General features: G+C 48.6%; 1 protein-coding gene across 2 annotated transcripts in view; it reads right to left on the bottom strand.

Moving 5' to 3' along the window:
- Positions 1-1,308: 1,308 nt before the first annotated feature.
- LOC113577571 (E3 ubiquitin-protein ligase RNF43) overlaps positions 1,309-22,500 on the bottom strand; it is a 65,419-nt gene continuing 44,227 nt past the window's right edge. For both annotated transcript variants that reach the window (XM_035527277.1, XM_035527278.1), the window contains exons 3-9: positions 8,923-8,997; positions 8,551-8,682; positions 8,359-8,460; positions 7,650-7,823; positions 7,342-7,444; positions 5,316-6,872; positions 1,309-4,030 (exon numbers count right to left, since the gene is read on the bottom strand). In XM_035527277.1, the coding sequence (XP_035383170.1) occupies positions 4,005-4,030; positions 5,316-6,872; positions 7,342-7,444; positions 7,650-7,823; positions 8,359-8,460; positions 8,551-8,682; positions 8,923-8,997 (2,169 nt within the window). In that variant the 3' untranslated portion in view covers positions 1,309-4,004. The remainder of the gene's footprint in view (positions 4,031-5,315; positions 6,873-7,341; positions 7,445-7,649; positions 7,824-8,358; positions 8,461-8,550; positions 8,683-8,922; positions 8,998-22,500) is intronic.

Genomic DNA, 22,500 nt, shown 5'->3' with positions numbered 1-22,500 from the left:
TGCAGTGATGATAGAATACCTTGCAGCATTTACCCAAGCACTGTTTACCTCAGATAGTGTCCAGTTCACACATTTTTAACTTTACAAACGTCCTACATTTATTGAGTTATACAAGAACTGAAACTATAAGTCAATAAAGCCACTGTTCCAAAAAGTGCTACATATCACTGTCACTGATTGTTTTATTCCCCAGTAAAAAAAAAAACATTTGAGTTTGAAACTAAACAGGCTTGAGCACAGGCATTCTTTTGCTTTACGTGTCAACATGGACACACACACCAGTTTTTGTTGGGGCAGTATTCGGGCAGCGCACTTTAGTTTAGGAGAGACACCGACCGTTGTTCAATTTGGCACTGGCTTGTATTTACTTGAACAGGTCAGTTTGTGAGACATGCTGTCCTGAACAGTTGGGTCAGATGTAAACAGAGGAGCTTGGCAGGACCTGCAGAGGTCTGGCAGTAGGACAGACCCAAAGGGCGGGTGAAAAGGGGGCAGTCTCCTGCGCAGCCCCCCATCCAAGCCCCCCCACTACTGTTTGCACAGGCTAGTCATGTTCAAGCTCTTGAGCTAAAAGACCACTTGTATATTTGCTCATACATCACTCAGGCGTCCTGCCACAGGCTGCAACTCAGCAACAACGCCTGCTTGGGGCCCGCGCACTGCTTGAGAGAGCCACGCTTGGCAGATACTTCAGAGTAGAGTTCTCAGGCTTGCCCCAACCCCCGGACTCAACAGCCTGCGGTGCTACACTATTAGAGTCGTGTTAGTTACAACTCAAATTACTGTGTGATGAGTGTGCATGTGCTACACAGGGTTTCCTGAGCACATGCAACCTCTAAATGACGTGTCAAGAACGTGCAAAGCAGATCAAATCAACAACAGCAACAATATATTTTTTTATTTCAAAATAATTTATTTGTATATAATTGGAATGATTCCAGGTTGATACATCTATGATGCCAGTTGTAAGTTTCATAAAGATAAAATTCCAAAAATGGGAAAATAACATTTTTCATTTTCTCAAACCTGGACAAAAATGGATAAATATATTAGTAAATAAATATATTAGCGACATTATCATATTGAAATGTTTTTATTATATATAAAAATGTCTATGATATATAAAATACAACACTTTATCTTATTGTTTTTTTTTTTACTTTTTTCATTTCTTTTTAAAACTTTTTTTTTTTTACACAAAATATTGAAAATATACTGGCATACCCCTTCAGTTTCTGGAGGAAGTTTGCTCTATTACAAAGGCAGTTTCAGCTCATCTGGCATTGAAAAAAAAGGCAAATAATGAAAATTTTAAAATAAAATAAAATAAACAAAATACAACCAAAACACCTTTACTGTTCAGTGATAGTTTTTGATTTCCCAGATGTTTGCTGGTAACGGTAGCTACATAACGCTTAGCTTGTTTGGCTTCAGGTTCCACTCTTAAATCATCTTTGACATGTTTGTGTCCTACACCAAAGTGCTGCTTGGGTAATTGTCATTTTAAGACAAAAGTCTCTAAATAAAGTATCAGCAGAGATCAATTGAAATAAAAAGCAACACAGAAGTGCAAAGCAGATCTCTTATTAGGCAAGCCTATGGTAACTAAAGTATGAGTGCATAAGACAGTCGACCGACTCACATCACACGAACCTCAATCGTTTTCCTTATCATTCGTTTGCATTTTGTTTTGTTTTGAGTCACTGCCTTGGCGTTCTCAGCAGACATTTACAGGTTAGGATAAATAGTGGTTTACTCTGGGTGTCTGAAGGTTTTCAGTTAAGGTTTAACTTAGATTCTACACAATTGTGAATTTAAAAAGGCACCAATAAACTTTATATGGCCTTATTTTTCCATCTTTAAAAAAAAAAAAAAAAAAAAAGTTTTTAACCCTGGTGTTCTATAAATAAAATGTTAAAGGACCAAAAAACTTCAACCTTAGAATGTAAAACCCTGAATTCATGAAGTAAGGCTGGAATGCCAAGTTAGAACCACACATGTATAATGAAAACACCCTTTTTGAAAGATATTCAAATTAGGATTAAATTTTTGTCAATTTCAAGTGTTTTATTGTTCTTTTTTGGGGTTTCTTAAATTCTGAGCACAAAAGACAACACCCCCTGTTTAGCTACCCATATGAACATGGATAGGTATCGCAACATGTTGTTGGGATATTCCAACTTGTAAATAAAACACACTGTTTTATATATATATTACTGAATACAGTATTTAGGCCAATAAGTATGTGTTATTAGTTTATGGACGCGTCTTTCCTCTCCTCATTTCAACATGAAGAACGGACATGGTGTGTATGAAGACAAACATCTTGCAATAGGCATCATGTAGTAGTAATCTGGACAAGAGACACCTCCAGTAAGCTTGTACGCTGGCGACTGTTTCTGACATGACCACGTCCTTATGGATAATCGAAAGGTTCATTAAATGAGGCAAAGGGTCAGAGGTGAAAGCATGTACTTATGGGATATGTAGTCCTTCCTCAGCTCGATTATCATGAGCACATGACAAAAATATTGGGAGCCAATGTGGAAAAATGACCAAAGCAGAAACAGCTTCACAAATGTCTGCCATATCCCTAATGCTCCAACATTTTCAGTCAGTTTGCTTTGCATGAACCAAGAAAACAAATTCGACACAAAAGATGCGAACAAAAAAAAACAAACCACGACACAAACGACAGCTGCCTTTCTCGAATTAACGAGCACAAGACCCTAAACCTTGAGGACCTCTGAACAGTCCGCGAGGACAGATTATATAAACCTCTCTCTTCTGGGTTACCGTTTATCAGTACACCACAGAGAGGCTGCCAGGCAAGAATCTTTGAAGTACCATCTTATAAACAGGACTTTTCTGATTGGTTATCTGAGGTAGGCCGAAGGCTGGCGAGAGAGGGAGAGGAAGTCCGAGCGTGAGAGGCCGAAAGAGAGAGACAGTGAGACACAGATAGAGAGAGAGAGACCACACTTATCCATGAGCCGTAGTTCTAAACACTGAACACAGCCCAACGCATTACATCACTTCTTAGGATGACATCATGACCATGGACGCTGGGGCCAGGCAGGCACACAGATAAGATCACAAGAGTAACAGGGTCAAGCATTTTCTAAGGGCATTTTGGAACACATGAGCTGCTGGTTCTAATTTGATTTCAAGGATATTAAGTCATATGGGGGTGTGGAGCACTGTTTGACCACAAATGGCTGCACATAAGAACAAAAGGCATTCTTCTTCTTCACTTTATCACCAACATCAAATACTGTTATGACCAGAAGAGATAACTAGTGTGTCATCACACAAACTACAGTGCTGGTAAACTCCCAGAATGGGGCGGGGGGGTGGGGGTCAAAAAGACTCTCAACAGTATGGTATGGGTATGGGAATGCCTCAGCTAAGAACATCTGTGGCATCTGCGATGCGTGGAGGTAACTGAGGGATTTTTGGACTTGGGTTTTGAACGAAGGTTGAAGAGTTTGCATGGGAAAAACAAAACACAATGATGCAAACAAATCACTTAACAAATCACTTTTGTGGTTCACACCCTCTTCAGTTCACAGACTAACATATGTTAAAATATCACAGAAAAGAAGATATTGGTGATAAGATTTTGCTGGGCCCAATCTTCATATTATACCCAATATAGAGTATTTGGAGAGAACCATTGCTATTAATTATGACCAGTGGAATTGAGATGGTGGTCAGAATCTCTTGCTCAGACAGACTTCACTAACCGCCCAATTCAGAATAATTACAGGCTTACAATTCTGGCTTTGAAGAAACAACTTTGGGAACTGATGGATTCTGCAAAATGAGGCCTGAATGGAGATGTGGAATTATTCAAAAGACTGTGAAAGAGAAATGGAGAGAGAGAGAGAGAGAGAGAGAGAGAGAGAGAGAGAGAGAGAGAGAGAAATTCAGAGGGACAGCCAGCACGTATTGTTCATTCGTACTCTCTGTATAGCAGCGTGAGGTTTGGGGATGGAGAGTTCTCAAACACCAGACTCTTCTTCTGATCCTGTTGACACACACACACACACACACACACACACACACACACACACACACACACACACACACAGGTCTCAGAATAAAATCTCTTAAACAAGAAGGCATCTGGTCACTTATAAAACATTTATATTTAAACCTATTATATTAGGTTTAAATATAATATATACCTATTATATTTATATTAAAGGAATATTCCAGCACTAGACCTCAAAAAGATTTCTAGGATTACAAATAACTTAAAAATGGTTTTGCAGTGTTTATCTGGCAAATGCTTGGTTTTAGAATTACAAAAACGACCTCCATGAACTTCCATGAGACATAATTTCAAAATGGCCTCCATCTTTGTCAACTCTTCATGAATGTGCTCTGGTTTAAAATGAACATGGATTCACCACATGTGACATGGACACCTTATATCTGTTAATCCGAGAATAAAATGTCACATCAGGGAAGTTGGTCCTGCTTCTTTGGTGAGTGTAGGAATAAAGGTAACCAGGGGCAACAGTCTACTTGTCAAGATTGTTTGTAAATAACATTTTATAGTTCCAATTTTAAGCAAGAGCACTAATTTACTTATTAGTATTTTACAGAATAACCTGGGAACATGATATCACTAAACTGATGCTTGTGATGATCTTTTCCTGACCCGAATATTATGCCCGTCGGAAGTCTGTGAGAGGTCTTTTTAAAATCACCTTTCATTCTCAAACCAAAGATTTGGATTTTCTCAAAACTTTAAATTGTGCATTACTTTGAATATGCATTACAAAACCTTGTACATGCATTACAGCTGCATTGCAGATGGTTACACTTAATTGAATTCTTGCACAAAGATAATACTCTATTTTAAAGGAACGTAGCAACTGGATAAACAAATACATTCCCCTCATTCTGATGGTTGTGTACTGAGGTTTGGTAGTACAGTTAAAGCGCTTCATGATATAGACAAAATATCACATTGCAATTATTTTTGCTGTATCCTGCATATTGTAATATGCCTTTTGCGGTATTAAACTAAAAACGCTGGTGAGCCTTAATCTGAGATGGTTAAGGCATCACGTTGACTCCAATTGTTTGTTGTATCACACTAATACCTTGATTTATGAAAACAACCTCAGAACATCATCACATGCATCAGGAATTGGTCATAATGCTCACAGTGACATCAACAAACAATATATCGTACCAGCCCTAGACGGGCACGGACTCCTTTTCATCTAAGATGAAAAACTACGCTGGGTAACACATGCACAGAGGCTTACTGTGTGGGCTTTGAACGTAGGTGTACTCACCCTGATTATTGCGAACAGTTTGGCAGTAAAGACAGATGTCCATGGGCAGCTCGTGCCCAGGGCTGTGGTGGGCCCTGCACAGCTTTCTGTCCAATGGGATTCCCGGGCCCTGGAGCTGGGGCTCGGAACAGGCCTGCTGCACCCGCTTCTGCCACCCCCTGTGCACCCCCCCACAGCAGGGCCAGTCGCCCAGGCCGCCCGAGTCCAGGATGAGGGGAACGGGGAGCAGGGTTGGGGCCATGTCCGGGGGTGGCGGGCAGCAGTAGCCCCCAGTCCCCTGCCCATAGTGGATGTGGATGCTACAATCGTCCTGCAGGTCCACACTCTGGTGGAAGTGCACGGCCAGCGGGGGCCCCGAGGGCGCGTCCTGGCCGCAGCCGACCGTCTTATGCCGGTGCGGCCACCCGGGGCCCTGACGGCAGCATGTCGTCGACGGGGAGGCCAAGGCCGAGCCGGAGGCCGGCGCGGAGGGGGCCGCGGCCGACTGCGGGTCCGGATCCCGCTCCTCCGGCCCTTTGGGGCTCAGCCTGTCCGTGAGGTCCAGTTTGGGGCAGTGGCAGGAGGTGTGCTTCGCCCTGCCCGCGGGGGAATCGTTAGCAGTAGCTGCGCCGGCCAAGCTCCCCGCCCCGCCACTCCCCTGCTCATCGTCAGAGGCCCGCCCAAGCCTGTGGCCCGCCTCGGCCTCCTCGTAATAGTGGTGTCTGTGTCTGTGGAAATGCACGTGGCTGAACACAGGCTGCTGCAGCACCGCTTCCTCGGGGCAGAGAGCCCCGCCCACGGCCCCGCCTCCCATGTGGTTGACGCCCGAGTCCAAGGAGCGGGGCCTGGGTGTGGCGCCCGGACCCTCCAGGCTGTCGTGGCCGGCAGCGCAGTACACGAACGGGTCGAACTCGCTGCTGAGCGAGCTGCGGAACGTGGACCAGCTCCCGTAGACTCCCTGAAGGCTCACGTCCGTGCAGTTGAGCACCGAGTCGCTGGACGAGCCGTGACACGGGCCCGAGCTCGAGTCGCTGGCAGGCCCGTCGGGGAAGTAGCCGCTGCGCTCCGTGCGATAACTCCCCCCCGAGCAGCTGCCGTCGTCCTGCCGACCCTGCGCGGCCCCGCCCCCCCCGCGGCCCGGGTGGTGGTGGTGGTGGTGGGAGGCGGGGTTTGAGGCGTGGTGGGGCCGGCTGCCTGGGGCCCTGCCGTTGGGGGCGGGGCAGCGGTGGCAGGAGTGGCGCGGAGCCGGGCAGGGGTGCCCCGCGCCGCGGCAACTGTGGCCTCCGGACACCCGGTGAGCCCGGCTGCGGTGCCCGTCCGGGGCGAGGTGGTAGCTGCAGGCTGCGCCCAGGGGCCTCCCGGTCAGGCAGCGGAGGGGAGGGGAACCGCTGTAGTGGCCCAGCTGGGGGTACGGCCCGGACGGGCCGCGCGGGTAATGGGGCCGCATGGGGAAGGGCACAGAGTGCTGGGAGTAGGGGTGAGATGGAGAGTAGTGGTGGGCGTGCAGAAAGGCCTGACTGTGCTCCGGGGGAGGCTGTAGTCGGCCTCGCTGCGACTGGCGGCCATTCAGCTCAGCGCCTGTAACAGCCAGAGACTCTGGTTAGGAGGAAAAAGGGAGGACCAGCAGACGGATACAGAGACTCTGGTTTACGTCAGTTCTGGCGCAAGTTGGATTTTACCACGTACCAAACAAATTCACCAATACAAATACTGCATATAATATGCAGTATTATAAGGAGCGCCAAAAAACACCGACGACGTTAGTGGTTATGAAAAAAAAGGCACTGGACAAAACACAATGTCTTGGATATTATGTAATGCCTGGCCACCTGGCCCTGTTTATTCAAACACACGCTAGTAGAAATCGGGTCGCGCTATTCTGACCCGCGCTTTTTTTGGCGTGCCACCCATTCTTATCATTGACTTGCCATGTCATATACAGTACAGTACACCACAGAGTGTATCGGGCAGTCCCACAGGATGGAATGATCAGTGACAGTTTCATTAGTCTACGTAGCCGGTGGGTGAGTGGGGCCCGGGGCTTTACCCATGATGTTGTGCATGCAGAGGGGGCAGGTCCGATGCTGGAGCAGCCAGGGGTCCACACATTCCCGATGGAACTCGTGCATGCATGAGATGATCCTTAGGTCCTTAGGTGCAAACGAAGAGAAAGCGTTACCATGGACACCACAGCACGGCCAAGCACGCCTTCTGACCAGGAAATACTCGTCACTTATTAGCACGTGTAAAGGAAGCATTCTTTTAACCTCTTAGCATGGAAATGGGTTCACAGAAGGATTTCTTTCTAAGTGTTCCAAACTCGTGTTCCTTCTGGTCACCCACAACTCCCCTCACCTGTCCGTCCAGGAACTCCTCGAGGCAGATGGCGCAGACGGGGCTGGAGTTGGAGCTGCAGGCGGATGCCCGGCCCCCACGCGTCCGCTGCGTGCCCCCTGGGCAGCCCTGGGAGCTGTACGTGCGTGTCTCCAGCCGGCTGATCGCCCGCATGGTCTGCTGGTGCACGGAGTCCTGGGGAGGGAAGCGGAGAGCCGTCAAGCCAGGAAACGAGGAGTGCCCCTGGCTCTTTCGGCCGGGGCACTCGCGCGTGTGTGTGCACGCACGCTAAATCTAGATTAAGGTCTTGGTCGGCTTTCTGTACTGAAGGATGCAGAGCCTGGGGCCCCAGGTCAAAGTTTTCCAATAATCGGAGGTGTTGACCCCATTTGCTCCGGTTTGTGACGATGATGTGGGTGGAACGCAGTGTCTCAGGAAGCCGTCCGGACGGTGCTCACCCTCTGGCCCTCCCTCTTCCTTACGCTACTACAGACAGACCCGCCAAACCTTCATGCTGACCACTCGCACATCTGCTCGTGCGTCATTTACCTTTAAGGATATCACTGCATCACACACCAATACTGCTCTGGCTACCTGGAGCAAACATAATGTAATAAACACGGGCTGGTTATGAGCTGGTCCGCCCAAATGGATTGATCCTTCCCGAGTCTGGGAACTCCTGAGGTTTCCAAGGTGTGCGCGTGATTAGTGAAGGGAAAGTGTGTCTCACCCAAGTTCTGTTGGACCTGCATCGGGAGCGGAAGGTGAAGATCGTGATGATGGCCAGCATGACCATCACAACCGTCAACAGAATGCCCACGTCGTAGTGGGGCTAGCAAGACAGACAGGCCGAGAAATAAGCATTGGTAATGAAATGCGCGCGCGCGCACGCGCGTGTGTGTGTATGTGTGTGTTCTCTCACCCATTTGTGGGGCTCTATCATGTCAATATGAACCATGGCCTCCTCATTCTTATTAACAAGTCCCATGAGCTCCTCAGCATCCACTGCTTTCACCAGCACCACGGGCCGCGGGAGGGAGCTGGAATCACGCAGCTGTGTGTGTGTGTGTGTGTGTGTGTGTGTGTGTGTGTGTGTGTGTGTGTGTGTGTGCGGAGACAGGAGAGACTGGGTCAGTATTTCAAACATTTCAAGGAAATATCAATGTATTTACAGACCTTTTTTTTCCCCTTTCACCCTTATTCCTTAGTCTTTGCTACTTTTGGCACACGTGTGCGCACACACACACACACACACACACACACACACACACACACACACACTACACACACTTACCTCATGAGCAGCACTGGCATCATCAGTGATATCAAAAATGACAGCCTGAGCCCCCCTCTGCAGAGCCAGGCGAGCCTGAGGTAGAAGGCGAGGGAGAGAGTGAGACGGGGGGGGGGGGGGGGGGGGGGGGGGTTCGGGAACGCCGCGGCTGGGAATTAAACTAACATTTCTCAAAGTTTAGATATCATAGTTGCCAGTAGATGGCAGCGCGACTACACGCCGTTACAGTATGCTAGGTTAAAGTCCGGTAATTATGCAACCCCACCTCCCACCTTCACCACAACTGACCTTGTGTGTTGGAATGTGTGTGTGTTCGTGTGGGTAAGTGCGGAGCTTTGTCACACCGGGACCCCTGCACCTCCCGTCCTCACTCTTACGTGAAACTGGCATTTCTGAAAAAGCCCATGTGTGCAGAGGCTCGAGTCCAAACTCTATACAACCACCCAAACAGTTCTAGTGAAACACAAATGTGCAGTGCACGCACACGCACACGCGATGTTGGTGAAACGCGTACTCAGCAACGGCATTAATCACCAGTTAATGAGTATACAATGGCCTTAACGGACCTGGCCCTTTAACACCTCAAACAGCTGACAGGGCAACAGAGAGGGAGAGGGAGAGAGTTAATCCATGACTAACACGCAGACACTCACTGACTTCCTCCCACTGTATGCACTTACTGTCCACTATCCCTTCCTCATCCATTCTTGGCTAATAAAAAGCTTCTGATTTTTCCTCCCGCTTTTTTTTATTAGGGGGGGGGGGGGGGGTGTCATGGAAACGGCCTGAAAAGGTTTTGGATTATAGACGCCAGGGATCTCAAAGGGGGACTATTATTATTTTGGCTCGTTTCCTTTTTTTTCTTTTCTTTTTTTTTTAAAGCGGCGTTTCGAGTAAAAGGACAAAAATGCCAGAATTCTCTTGTTTTGCTCTCCTCATAGGGTCATTTTACCCCACAAAATGAGCAAAATGAGGGACCGCATACACACCCTACAAAGGGGGGGGGGGGACTTTTAAGGACACAACCACATCGCTGTTTGACACAGTGATGGAGCCACAGAAACATTGTCAAGAACCAAACCAAATAATAATCTATAGCATTACTTTAATGTGGCCGTGGGGCTACCAACAGCAGATTTTAGAGGTATGCTTGACTCCAAGATAAACACACGCAATGCCTTTACGTTACCACACCAACCGCCTTACTCCATACGCGATTTCCACAATTATTAACATCGCAGTAGTAACGCACAGCAATGTCAGTATAACATTACAGACGATGAACAGAGCACGAAGGGCGGGATGACGGTGGTCGGAAGATTTGTTCAACACGGGGGATAACTACACGAACGCAACATAATTCAGTATAATTCGCCATGGCACAGTTAGGTTGCAGTGATAAGGCAAATAAGGCAAATTTCATCGTTATGATCCCGTAACCATTGGCAACAACCTCTCGCTTCACTAGCCACGATTTCGTAAGGGCAGATCTGACGAGGAGCAGGAGTAAGGATCGGTACAGCAGAGCGCTTCTGCCTGCACGTCCCCTCTGGGTTTCTTTAACATCCAGCACCTGGCAACACACCTCCACGCCAAAAACTCATCAAACAGCTACAGGAGGCCACGGGGCACGGACGATCACAGATGGAAAAAGTATTCTCTCTAACCCCCCCCCCCCCCCGATGATCCGTTGATTTAAAACAACCCATTCACATAGCGGAGGGCACACATGTCTGTGTGCATGACATTACGACACTTGATTTTTATTTTTCCTAAAAATAGTATACATCATGGCTTCCACACTAACCAGACGAACGGAGATGTTTGAAGCGGGTGCGAACAGCCTGCTCTAAATTGTTGGGAAGTCATTAGAATATCCTTCCTCTTGCTCACTGGCTCATTTGGCTTGTCGGTTGTTTTTCCGGGTACTCTGAAGCCAGCTGCCAAGTTTGTACTGCTGGTTTTGTAAGTGCTTCAACTTCTGTTATACCTCCTCCCAACTCCTGTCCAGGCTGGAAAGCTGATGTTCATAAACCAGTATGTTGTCTGCCCTCTGTATAGTGGGAATATCTGTAGGCTCTGGCTCCTGGAGCAGAAGCAGAGCCTTGGCTGGGTCTGGCTGCCTGACACTGGCCTTGGCTGGGTGGGAGGGCATGTTAACGGGCGTAATAACAGGGTGCACGACTGCCGGGCAACTAGGCCCCTCCAAAAGCAGGAAACAGTCCTGCAAGTCTGTCATTTCCCTGTTAGCCCTGCTGAGCTTGTCCACAGACCTACACACACGCGCAAACACATGCCCACGCCCGCACAACACCCATCCAGAACGCGAACTACGTACGCCACAACTCTCGATAAGAAACACAGCCAACATGCATGGTCTCTCTGCCTCTTCCTTTCACACATGCAACAACATACTCACCCCCCACCGCCCACACACACACACACACACACACACACACACACACACACACAAATGTATATATTGGATAAATACAGATAGAACTACCTTCTATTAGGAACACAGAGTAAACAGTAAACATATTCAGGAGTTTAATGGGGTTTAAGGACATAACAGATGAGAATGTGAGAATGTCTATGGGAAATGACAAACGCACAATCGCTTCTGGCACTGACTGCAAACTTTAATGGGTCGGGTTCATGCCAAATGTCACTGCATGGCTCTTCACATGTGCAGCGGAGAGTAAAGGAACAGGCTCGTCCGGGTGGCAGAACCCGGTATGTCATCCTCATTCAGCTTCAGGAGTCATCCAGAGGTTTTTATTGAACGGCAAATTAATTGCGGCGTCTTTCAATGCGCTTGGTGTGTGCTTAGTGTGTGTGTGTGTGTGTGTGTTGCTGGCCTACTAATACCTGATTGGGCGCCTCAAGCAGGAAGAGGCGGTGCCAGAGATTAAAGGCTGCGTGTTTGATGTGGGGAAAGAGGAGGAGGGAAATACAGGTGTGTCGAGACAAGTAAACGCCGCCCCGAAAGGCCCCGACCAGGCGTGTGTGAGACAAGGAAAGACAGACAAAGGCTAAAAAAATGAATTAAAGAACAAGTTGCCTCCAATCCATTTAGCACTCCAAAACCTTTCCACATTTTCCAATCACTCTCTACTCCTTTTGGTTTTCTTTCTCTTCTTTCTCTCACTGTCTCACACCTGGTTTTGCTTTTTCTCTCACTTTTACTTTCTTATACTCGCTTTCTCCCACACATACTTTCTCCTTGCACCTGTTTGTGCTGCCTTTCTCGCTCTCACTCTGTCTCTCTCTCACGCTCTCTCCCACCCTCTACGTCTGGCACAGATTTGAAATGCAAAGTGCAAGGCGACAGAAAAAGGCCACAGTCATCTGATAGGCTATCAGTACTTAAACAGACATCAAAGCGTTGCCGTTGGCGACAGAGCTGATAAAGGCAGGGAGCATTGAGATCAGGGCCAGACCTCCCGCACACATACTCACACACAGGTGTGCACGAACACAAGAACTCGAAATAATATGACTATGCACTTTTATAAATAACGTATATTTTTATTCACATACTTTCACATATTTCACATATAATTTAGTGACTGCAACTGAATAGCCAAGCTTCATCTGAACTGAATTTGTACAGCTTCAAACCCAGAATCAGTTTTTTTCGTTTGAATCCTCCAAGTTTACTGATTCCAGATCAGTATGTGAAACACTACAACCACACGGCTGGACAGCACAAATCTTCCACTTGAGCAGTCAATTCTTTTAATGCCTTGTAAATACTTAAAAAAAAAATACTTTCAAATATTAAAAAAATGTTCAAAATAAATCAGTGGTTCAGAAGTCTACTTTTACTCCGACTCAAGTACACGGTCCTTGAAGTACAAATAGGTCTACGTAAGCTTCATTTTTAATACTTTTCCTTTAGTGGCTACACTGGCAACTGAGCACAATTCACGTTTGGTTTTTCTCAGAGTAACAGAAGCCCCGTGTACACGCTGACATGTCTGAGGCCTGGAATGAAAACAAGCCCATTGAAATGGCACAGCTGAACTCCTGCTTTCTTTCTGTTCTTCGTTTCTCCCCAAACCCCTCTTTCATTCATCCCATTATCTAGGAAGACGGAATGTTTGACCAACAATGACCTCCTCAACACACCTCTCCCAAAAGCTTGTTCTTCCTGGAGATCTTTCTTCCAGACCGCAGAACGCCATTCCCCGTCTCCTTGCGGAACTGCTCATACCTGCCATCTTGCCACGCGCAGCGCTGGCAGCATGACAAGCACATGATTAGCTTTATGTCGGCCTTATGATCTGCATTGTCAGCCTTATGTCAGCCATATGTCAGCCTTATGTCAGCCTTATGTCAGCCATATGTCAGCCTTATGTCAGCCATATGTCAGCCTTATGTCAGCCATATGTCAGCCTTATGTCAGCCATATGTCAGCCTTATGTCAGCCATATGTCAGCCTTATGTCAGCCTTATGTCAGTCTTTCCTAGGTCTGGCCCCAGTGGGTCTCTACACAGCATTTTTAATGGCTCTGGCAGAGAGGGGAAAACAGTAACATGTGGACTGGACTTCAGGTAAGGCTTCTGAAGGCTTGAGAAATGCCAGGAAGTGGCTTTTTAAAATATTACTATACTGTACGCTATGGTGAAATGGCAGCAAGTTGAAGGCTCACTACAACAGATGTGTTCGATCCGGTCCACATCCGGCTTTTGTTCTGTCCCAATTTACACTCCTGAATCAGGCAGGCGAGGCTACAGAGAACTTATCTGGCCAAGGACTGCTGGCAGGTGGAGCAGAGTAAATACTTGGACTGGATGGTGGTCCACAAGGACTGGACTGAGAACTTCCGTACAACAAAATAATGAGGTATGCACTGTACACTGGCGTCATCTCCCTTAGCTAAATTATCAGAAAAACTACCTTTCAATGTGAAATTGTATTGCCACTGACGGAAAACTGTCAAGACACACGCGCGTAGGCCCACGCGCACGTGCGGCCTTTCGGTGCAGTAAGCTGGTGCTGAGAGTTAATCGGCCAGGTTTCCTGTGCTGATTTTCGTTTGGTGACAGATAATGCTCTGCTTGGACATCCTGTTGTTTCTCCTGCCCATGCTGACTCCGCCCCCGTGAGTTTGCCACGGCTGCCGCTCTGTTACCTGCACGCATCCTCCTCCGGTTCGCAGCCCCAGCTAAGGCCGGGTGACGGAGGTGAAACCGTGACGGAGGTGAAACCGTGCCAGCGAGTGCTGTCGGATCCCTCTCAGCAAGGCGGCGCTTGCAGCGGCGCTTGCCAGCTTGTAGTCCCGTAAACCACTCGCTGTGCAGCCAGTACCACAGGTACAGAGGCCCCGCCCCCATCCCGTACGACGGCCACACGACAAGACCGACCCCCACTGAAACGCTCTGGCTCGCGGCTTCCCATAGGTCACGCTGCCTTTCTTTCACTGACCCCAAATCAGTTTTTCGGTGTCTCTGCACATCGACGATGTGATGCTGCTCCCAGCACATGCCCCACCGGGCTCCTTGGTCCTGGGACCAGTGGCACCGCTGGAAGGTTCTGAACGCTTGCAGAGTGATGAAGGGTTGCCGGGATGATGGCACTGTTTTCTATATTTGAAGGAGGATTGTGGGAGAATTTGCCTAGACTTGTGAGGGAGAGGGAGAAAGAAAGGGAGAGAGAGTGACAGAATGACAGAGAGAGAGAGAGAGAGAGAGAGAGAGAGAGTACAACAGGGAGACTGGTATGAAGGAGAATGAGGAAAATGTCTATTTTATAATAAGGTTCAACTTAATCTCCTGTAAGGCATCCTAAAACCCCTCTTCTCTCTCTCTCTCTCTCTCTCTCTCTCTCTCTCTCTCTCTCTCTCTCTCTCTCTCTCTCTCTCTCTCTCTCTCTCTCTCTCTCTCTCTCTCTCTCTCTCTCTCTCTCTCTCTCTCTCTCTCTCTCTCTCTCTCTCTCTCTCTCTCTGTGTGTGTGTGTGTGTGTGTGTGTGTGTGTGTGTGTACAAACATGTATAAGCTCCAGGCCTGCTTCAAAAGCCTGCTTCACATGCCTCCGCTTGCTACCACCAGAAAAACATTTTCAGAGAAACACACAACCAAAGAGAGAGAGGGAGGGAAAGACAGTGAAAGAGAGAGAGAGAGAGAGAGAGAGAGAGAGAGAGAGAGAGAGAGAGAGAGAGAGAGAGAGAGAGAGAGACCCAGGGCCACCCGTGTGTGCGTTCACGTGCCTGCGTGCGTGCAACTCATTATATTCCAAGCAGCCAAAATGCTAGCATGACTTCTGCTTGCCAAACCCCCCACCCCCCGCCCCATTTCAAGAAGGGCTGTTGCAGTTCTGCCTCTTGGAAGGCTTTAGCCCACTTGATCCACATAAACAATGTTTTGTATGAGCCTCTCTGCACATCTCTGTGTGTGACTGGGGCTGAGAGTAAACACTACCACAGAGCTCCCGGTCGCTTGCTGTTACTACCATTCTCCCACGCGTCTCTGAGGCATCACTCGAAGTAAAGGAACATTGACCAGTGGTGAATAGCAGTCCATTGTCAACGCACAAGTGGCACCGAGACTCCATTTTAATGCTCTGGCATTGGTAGGTTACCCTTGAGATAGTCTGAACATCGGACTGAAGCAAAAAAATAAATCACAAGAAGTAAAAAGGTTGTACAACTCATATTGTAAATGCTTCAAGATCCCAGAGACTGAATTCTCTCGCAAAAACCTACAGTTTAGCTTGTAGTGCCAGTAGGGCCTGTTCACATGAGGCAACGTGACAAAACAGGTGCCAACCCCGATCCCAGTCATAGCAGAAACAAAATAAACTGGTCTCAGATCAGCATTAAAGGGCCTATACTTGAGTTTAAAGTCACAAGGTGCACCGATGAGGACGTCAGGTCATCATCGCCTGCTAGCCAAACATCATGGGCACTAGAGGTAAAAAAAGAACCAGATGTACTCCTCAGCTATCAAATCGAACATTTTCTAGGTCGTGCGTGAGTGCCCCATTCTTTGCTGACCAAGCCAAAGTTTTCGAACGTGTCACGTTGTCACATTTTGCCCGGCGCGCCAGCGTGCCATACACGGCCCGAGTTCTTTAAGTCCCACAGATCGTGGCAGTGTCAGAGCACGTCTGTCCCGATGTTCTAGAAACCGCTCCATGCATGGATGCTGAGCGAACGGCACCTGATCGTCCAAAAGAAAGAGCAGGAGACACCGACCGGGCGGGTCCCGCTACAGGAGGCGTGACCTTGGGCCACGCCTTCCCAGCCTCCTGGCAATGACCTCACCATCACCCTGTCCACCGCTGCTGCCCACAGCACTCATCCTCTCACCTGCCACCTGTCTCTCTGTGTGCTACCCCTCTCTCTCTCTCTCTCTCTCATGGTCTCTGTCTTTTCTTTCCTCTCTTCTTTCTCTCTCCCTCGCGCTCTCTCCGCGGGCTTGCTATTTGCAGCAGGTTTGTGAGTTCATGCTCAGTGTTTGTGTGTGCGTGCGTATGGAGTCATAGGAACAAGAAACGAGCAATTCAGTCTTTGATGTGGCTGAAGCCCACCCTACACCGCTAACCCAATGATATCACTCCTGCCGTCTGGAGTTGGCAGTGTGTGTCTGTATGTGGGTGGACTTGATCAGCACATTATTTGATTATGTGTATAGTCGTGCTTTCCTTAATATGTCTGTGTGTCTGTGTGTGTGTATACACAGCGAGGAATCCAAACAAGCCAGATCTCATCCATCCATACTCGCACTGAACTGGGTTCTTTTAAACACACACTTTTAAACTGGGTTCAATTTAAACACACACTATTTTTCAGGCTCGGATTCATTCAAGTTAAGTAGTGCACACTCGCACTACTGACAGTCTGCTGTGCCGCTGCTCCAGTCTTCCAATGTGTGTGACTGATTACCTCATCTCCCATCGCACACTCTCTTAAATTCACTATGAGTTATGAGTAACACATCGAATTCTTCAAGAAACGAATAAAATCAAACCCTGTTAGCTCACTCCCGAGGCCCATGACTCACTCCTGTATTGGTAAAGGCTGTCGCAATTTCAGCTCAGCAGATCTCAGATCTGGGCTGATTGACGCCGCGTCGTGGTGTACTTGTGCTGTGCTAGTGTGGATGGCGGCCAGCACTGATCAGTACCAGACCTGGCTGAGCCGTCTTTGCTATGTGACCCTAGTCATCAGGACAGTGAGTAAATACACAAATCCTGGGCATGGCGAGTTCAGTAAATACCGCCATGGGTGTTATATGCTGGTTTAAGCACACACACACACACACACACACACATTCCCTATACACCACAGCCTGGTCTTTCACCCAGAGAGAAGATCTATAACTCTTAACTATTCCATAGCATTTCTGCTTTCAAGAACTAATTCCTTAATAAATCACCATTTTTGCTGATCTGAGATCAGTGTCCTTAGCTAAATGGTCCAGTTAAGTTTAAAAAAATTTTTGTTTTTTTTAATACAGCTCGCTCGGCCCAACCCTAGACCTGAGCCACTGAGCTCCGGTCTGTCGCTTCCCCTTTCCCACCTCCAGCTCGCCCCCGTCACGCTCGCCCACGTCACGCACGCCCCCGTCACGCTCGCGTCATTCACGCCCGCGTCATTCACGCCCCCGTCACGCACGCCCCCGTCACGCTCGCGTCATTCACGCCCGCGTCATTCACGCCCCCGTCACGCACGCCCCCGTCACGCACGCCCCCGTCACGCTCGCGTCATTCACGCCCCCGTCACGCACGCCCCCGTCACGCTCGCCCACGTCACGCTCGCGTCATTCACGCCCGCGTCATGCACGCCCGCGTCACGCTCGCCCCCGTCACGCACGCCCCCGTCACGCTCGCCCCCGTCACGCTCGCCCGCGTCACGCTCGCCCCTGTCATTCACGCCCGCGTCATGCACGCCCGCGTCACGCTCACCCCCGTCACGCTCGCCCGCGTCACGCTCGCCGTCACTCACGCCCGCGTCATGCACGCCCGCGTCACGCTCGCCCCCGTCACGCACGCCCCCGTCACGCTCGCCCCCGTCACGCTCGCCCCCGTCATTCACGCCCGCGTCACGCACGCCCCCGTCATGCTCGCCCCCGTCACGCTCGCCCGCGTCACGCTCGCCCGCGTCATTCACGCCCGCGTCACGCACGCCCGCGTCACGCTCGCCCGCGTCATTCACGCCCGCGTCACGCACGCCCGCGTCACGCTCGCCCGCGTCATGCTCGCCCGCGTCATGCTCGCCCGCGTCATTCACGCCCGCGTCATGCAAGCCCCCGTCACGCTCGCCCCCGTCACGCTCGCCCACGTCACGCTCGCCTCCGTCACGCTCGCCCCCGTCACGCTCGTCCACGTCACGCTCGCCTCCGTCACGCTCGCCCCCGTCACGCTCGCCCCGTCATTCACGCCCGCGTCACGCTTGCCCCCGTCACGCTCGCCCCCGTCATTCACGCCCCCGTCACGCTCGCCCCACCCTCCATCTCTTCATCTCAGGCCCTCTCTCGGTTCGCCTGGGCAAGCCCTGGCCTGACAGCACGCAGGCATTTTCACGGCCTATTAAAAAAGGCAGGACGCCCTTCAAACGGCGCGCTTCAGTGGGATCAAAGAGATAATACGGCTGATAGTAAAAGTTCCAACCCAGGGCTCCAGGGCTCAATATAAAGACCAGAAGTAATATACGTCTCCTCGTCTGCTGTGCGCGCTGTCGGTACAGACCGTAACGTATGGTCTCTCGTGGGATTAATGGAAGATTCAGCTTTGCGCTTCCGGAGCCTGTGTGTCGTTTTCACTACGAGCGCATCTGATACAGCTCGGACTGCCCATTGCTAATCGATACGTCAGCACAGAGCCAGCTGAGGAGGCATACCAAAAACAAAACAAAACAACCAATTAAAAAACAAACAAACAAACAAACAAACAAAAAACGGACCTGCCTAAAAAAAAAACAAAAAAAACAACTGGGTTGTATGCTTAGTTTTATTTTTAAACTCCCTTTCTTTAACAACAGAGATGTTTTAAATCTGAGTTCGGGGTGGAAATCTATCCACATCCCGCCCACACCTGGCTCACTGGACTCTAGCAGCTACAGCAGCCGCAGAGAAACGAGAGACTGGGGGGTGGGGGGGTGAGGTATTTTAATAGCAGCAATTTAACTGTTTTTCAGTGGCAACATGTCACTCAGTCCCCTCAGCAAGGCATGCTGAGGTATATTTAGAGGCAGATTCCTGTCTCTCTCTCACACACACACACACACACACAATAACTCATGCTGTGGCTTTTTCTTGTTACATGCGATGGATGTGACACTGCAATGTGAATGCCGTCAGATGTAAGAGCTTCACATAAAATAACAGGAGCAGTTTTCAGGTCAAAGTTAGCTGTCAGGTGTACATAATCACACACACACACACACACACACACACACACACACACACACACACACACGCACACACACACACACTCCCTCTTTCTCTGACACACACAGACCTAGAGTAAATGTAAATGAACTAACATCACAATGTCCAGCACACGAGGCATCTTTCCCTCCATCTCTGACATAGCCAGCAAGAAAGCCATTCCATGATTTCAAACTAACATGACAACTTATTCAGTCCTTCATGTGCAGCGCTCACACACATCCACACTCACAGACACAAACCGCTGCTATTTTGGAGTGTGTGACTGCGCTCAGTGGTTTCTCACTGCAGAAACAGTTGAGCAGTGTGGCAACAGCTAAAACTGTGGTTACAGGCACAATTCATTACAGTGCCTGACCTGAGATCAGCATCTCGCCTGCTTGACTCATTTTAACAGGCACAGCACAAATGATATCAGGTCAGCTGCAAAAATTGCAACTTCAAGTGGAGGATCATAGTTCTGACAGGATAGATGATGTGTTTCATATTAGAAGGGCTGAAACTGGCAGAGAGCGAAAGAGGAGAGAGAGTTTCTAGATTGCAGTAATAACGAGAAACTACTCTGCATCTTGGGAAAGAAGAGTGTACTGATTATACAAGCATCTAAGAGACAACCCCTTTGGTTGGTCAGTATTGTTGATTATTGCCTGGTAATAATTTGTTTTGTTTTGATAAGAAAAGAACAAAAGAAAATACATTATGTATTTGCCCTTTCCTGGTTATGTTGATTTGCTTAGACAGTAATGTAAAATTATTGATTAACATTATGAATAACATTCATGCTAATAATTATAATAATTATACTAAAGTAGGAGGGGAGCCTGGAAGCTCTACCATAGCTGTACCGCAGCTCTACCGTAGCTCCATCATCACAGCTCTACTGTAGCTCTACTGTAGCTCTACCATCACAGCTCTACCGTAGCTCTGCTGCGGCTCTACCGTAGCTCTACCGCAGCTCTATCATCACAGATCTACTGCAGCTCTACCATAGCTGTACCGCAGCTCTACCGTAGCTCCATCATCACAGCTCTACCGTAGCTCTACTGTAGCGCTACAATCACAGCTGTACCATAGCTCTACCATCACAGCTCTACCATAGCTCTATCATCACAGCTCTACCGTAGCTCTACTGCAGCTCTACCATCACAGCTCTATCATCACAGCACTACCATAGCTCTATCACAGCTCTACCATAGCTCTACCACCACAGCTCTACCTTAGCTCTACCATAGCTCCACTGCGGCTCTACCATCGCAGCTCTATCATAGCTCTATCACAGCTCTATCATCACAGCTCTACTGTAGCTCTATCATCACAGCTCTACCATCACAGCTCTATCACAGCTCTACCGTAGCTCTACCATCACAGCTCTACTGCAGCTCTACCATCACAGCTCTACCATCACAGCTCTACTGCAGCTCTACTGCAGCTCTACCATCACAGCTCTACCGCAGCTCTACCATCACAGCTCTACCGCAGCTCTACCATAGCTCTGTCATCACAGTTGTCACTCGTCGTAAGTACAACAGAATCAGCATACAGATAGCAGCAGTCAAGATAGATAGCAGAGAAGATAAGAGAGGTGAGACAGGTGGAGAGAGAGACAGCAAGCAGAGAGAAGATAAGAGGCGAGACAGGTGGAAAGAGCCCCAGGAGATGTCAGAGCTCCATATTATTGATGTTTAATGTTTAAAAAGGTGCAGAGCAAGCCGGTCAATTCTAAACACGCTGACAGGACCTAAAAAGAAAATGAAACACACATACGTGCGCGTGCAGACACACACACACACACACACTCCAATCAATCAGCATTCCAGCCAAGTGACTTGAAAGAAAGTGTGTGTGTGCACGCATGTACAGTATGCCTGTGTGTGCATCAGTAATAAAGCACCTTGATTTATTAAAAAAGCAGTTACAGAGCAGATAACACACACACACTCACACAAACTCTTTGAACTCATTCATGTGTCACATCTCTTACTTGAAGAAGTTCTCTCTTATCTCCAAGCTGTGTCTCACAGCGGATTTACAGCCGTTTAGTTACACGCGTTTGCTATGAGCGCTCCACGCAGTAAGAACAGAGCCCAGCACTGCACTCTGTTTTGTTTCAGATTTGAGTTTATTTTATTTATTAGTTTAACCAGGTTCTTCTTTCCTTCTTTATTTTCTTTATTCAAGGACAGACATCTGATGTTGTTGTGCTCTGTTTGATGACAACAAATCCATTCATTCGTTTTGTGCATCATCCCTCTGCGTCCTTTACTTTCCTTGAGCTGCGACAGTCACTTCTCTCAGTGGCATGACATGACCTCTGAGCCGTGACCTGTGAATATAGGCAATGGGCTGTAGGTCAAAGTGCAAGGTCAAAGTTCAAGGCTACAGACACCAGAGGGCTTAGCTGTAATGAAGACTCCAGTTTGAGCATCACATAGCAAGACCTTAGCCGGAAAGTCGGTTATACAATAAGATTAAATCTGAAACCCGGTTTTAATTAGATCGGAAAGCTGTTTTACCTAAAGACATTCAACAAGTGTTGGCTTAACGGAGATGTGCAGACACACCCCCACACAGTGACTCCACTCCTCAAACCTCTCTATCCAATCTGGGCTCCATTCCTGAACTAATTCCATCAATCACTCCTCACTCACTCAATCACTCCTCACCTCGTGCTGAACATCTTAATAAACACGCGCGCGCACGCACGCACCTCTGCATACACACATGCACGCACACACACGCACACACACACACACAATCATGCATGTTTGCTTTTCTCATTTTCCCTCTCCGACTATAAGCCGAAAGGGAGAGGGCCCAGGGCACACCTGAATGGCATACCGCATACCAGCCGGCTTTGAAACAGGGGGTGGGGGTGGTGGTCCACAAAGCCAGGAATGCCGAGTCCTGGTGAATAGAGGAGACCGGAGCATTTTCCTCGTTCCCTCAGGCCATCGCCTGACTGCGAAACCCACATTTATTCGTCCAAGTCCAGATGAGGGGCTGGCTTCTCGGAGTGCTAGGGGTGTCAACGACACCCTGGGGTCCCAGGGTGCACCAGCTGGCATAGGCACTCACCGGACAGGCATGAGACTGGCCTGTTAACCTGCAAAAGGCCAACCCCCGGATGTTGGGTTACACCCTCCTGTGCTAGACGTTCTTTTACACACATAAAAGAAGCTG

The sequence above is a fragment of the Electrophorus electricus genome, chromosome 6, assembly GCF_013358815.1.
Source record: "Electrophorus electricus isolate fEleEle1 chromosome 6, fEleEle1.pri, whole genome shotgun sequence".
NCBI lineage: Eukaryota > Metazoa > Chordata > Actinopteri > Gymnotiformes > Gymnotidae > Electrophorus > Electrophorus electricus.
The sequence above is the reverse complement of the archived record's forward strand: the minus strand, read 5'-3'. Positions and strand labels throughout refer to the sequence as shown.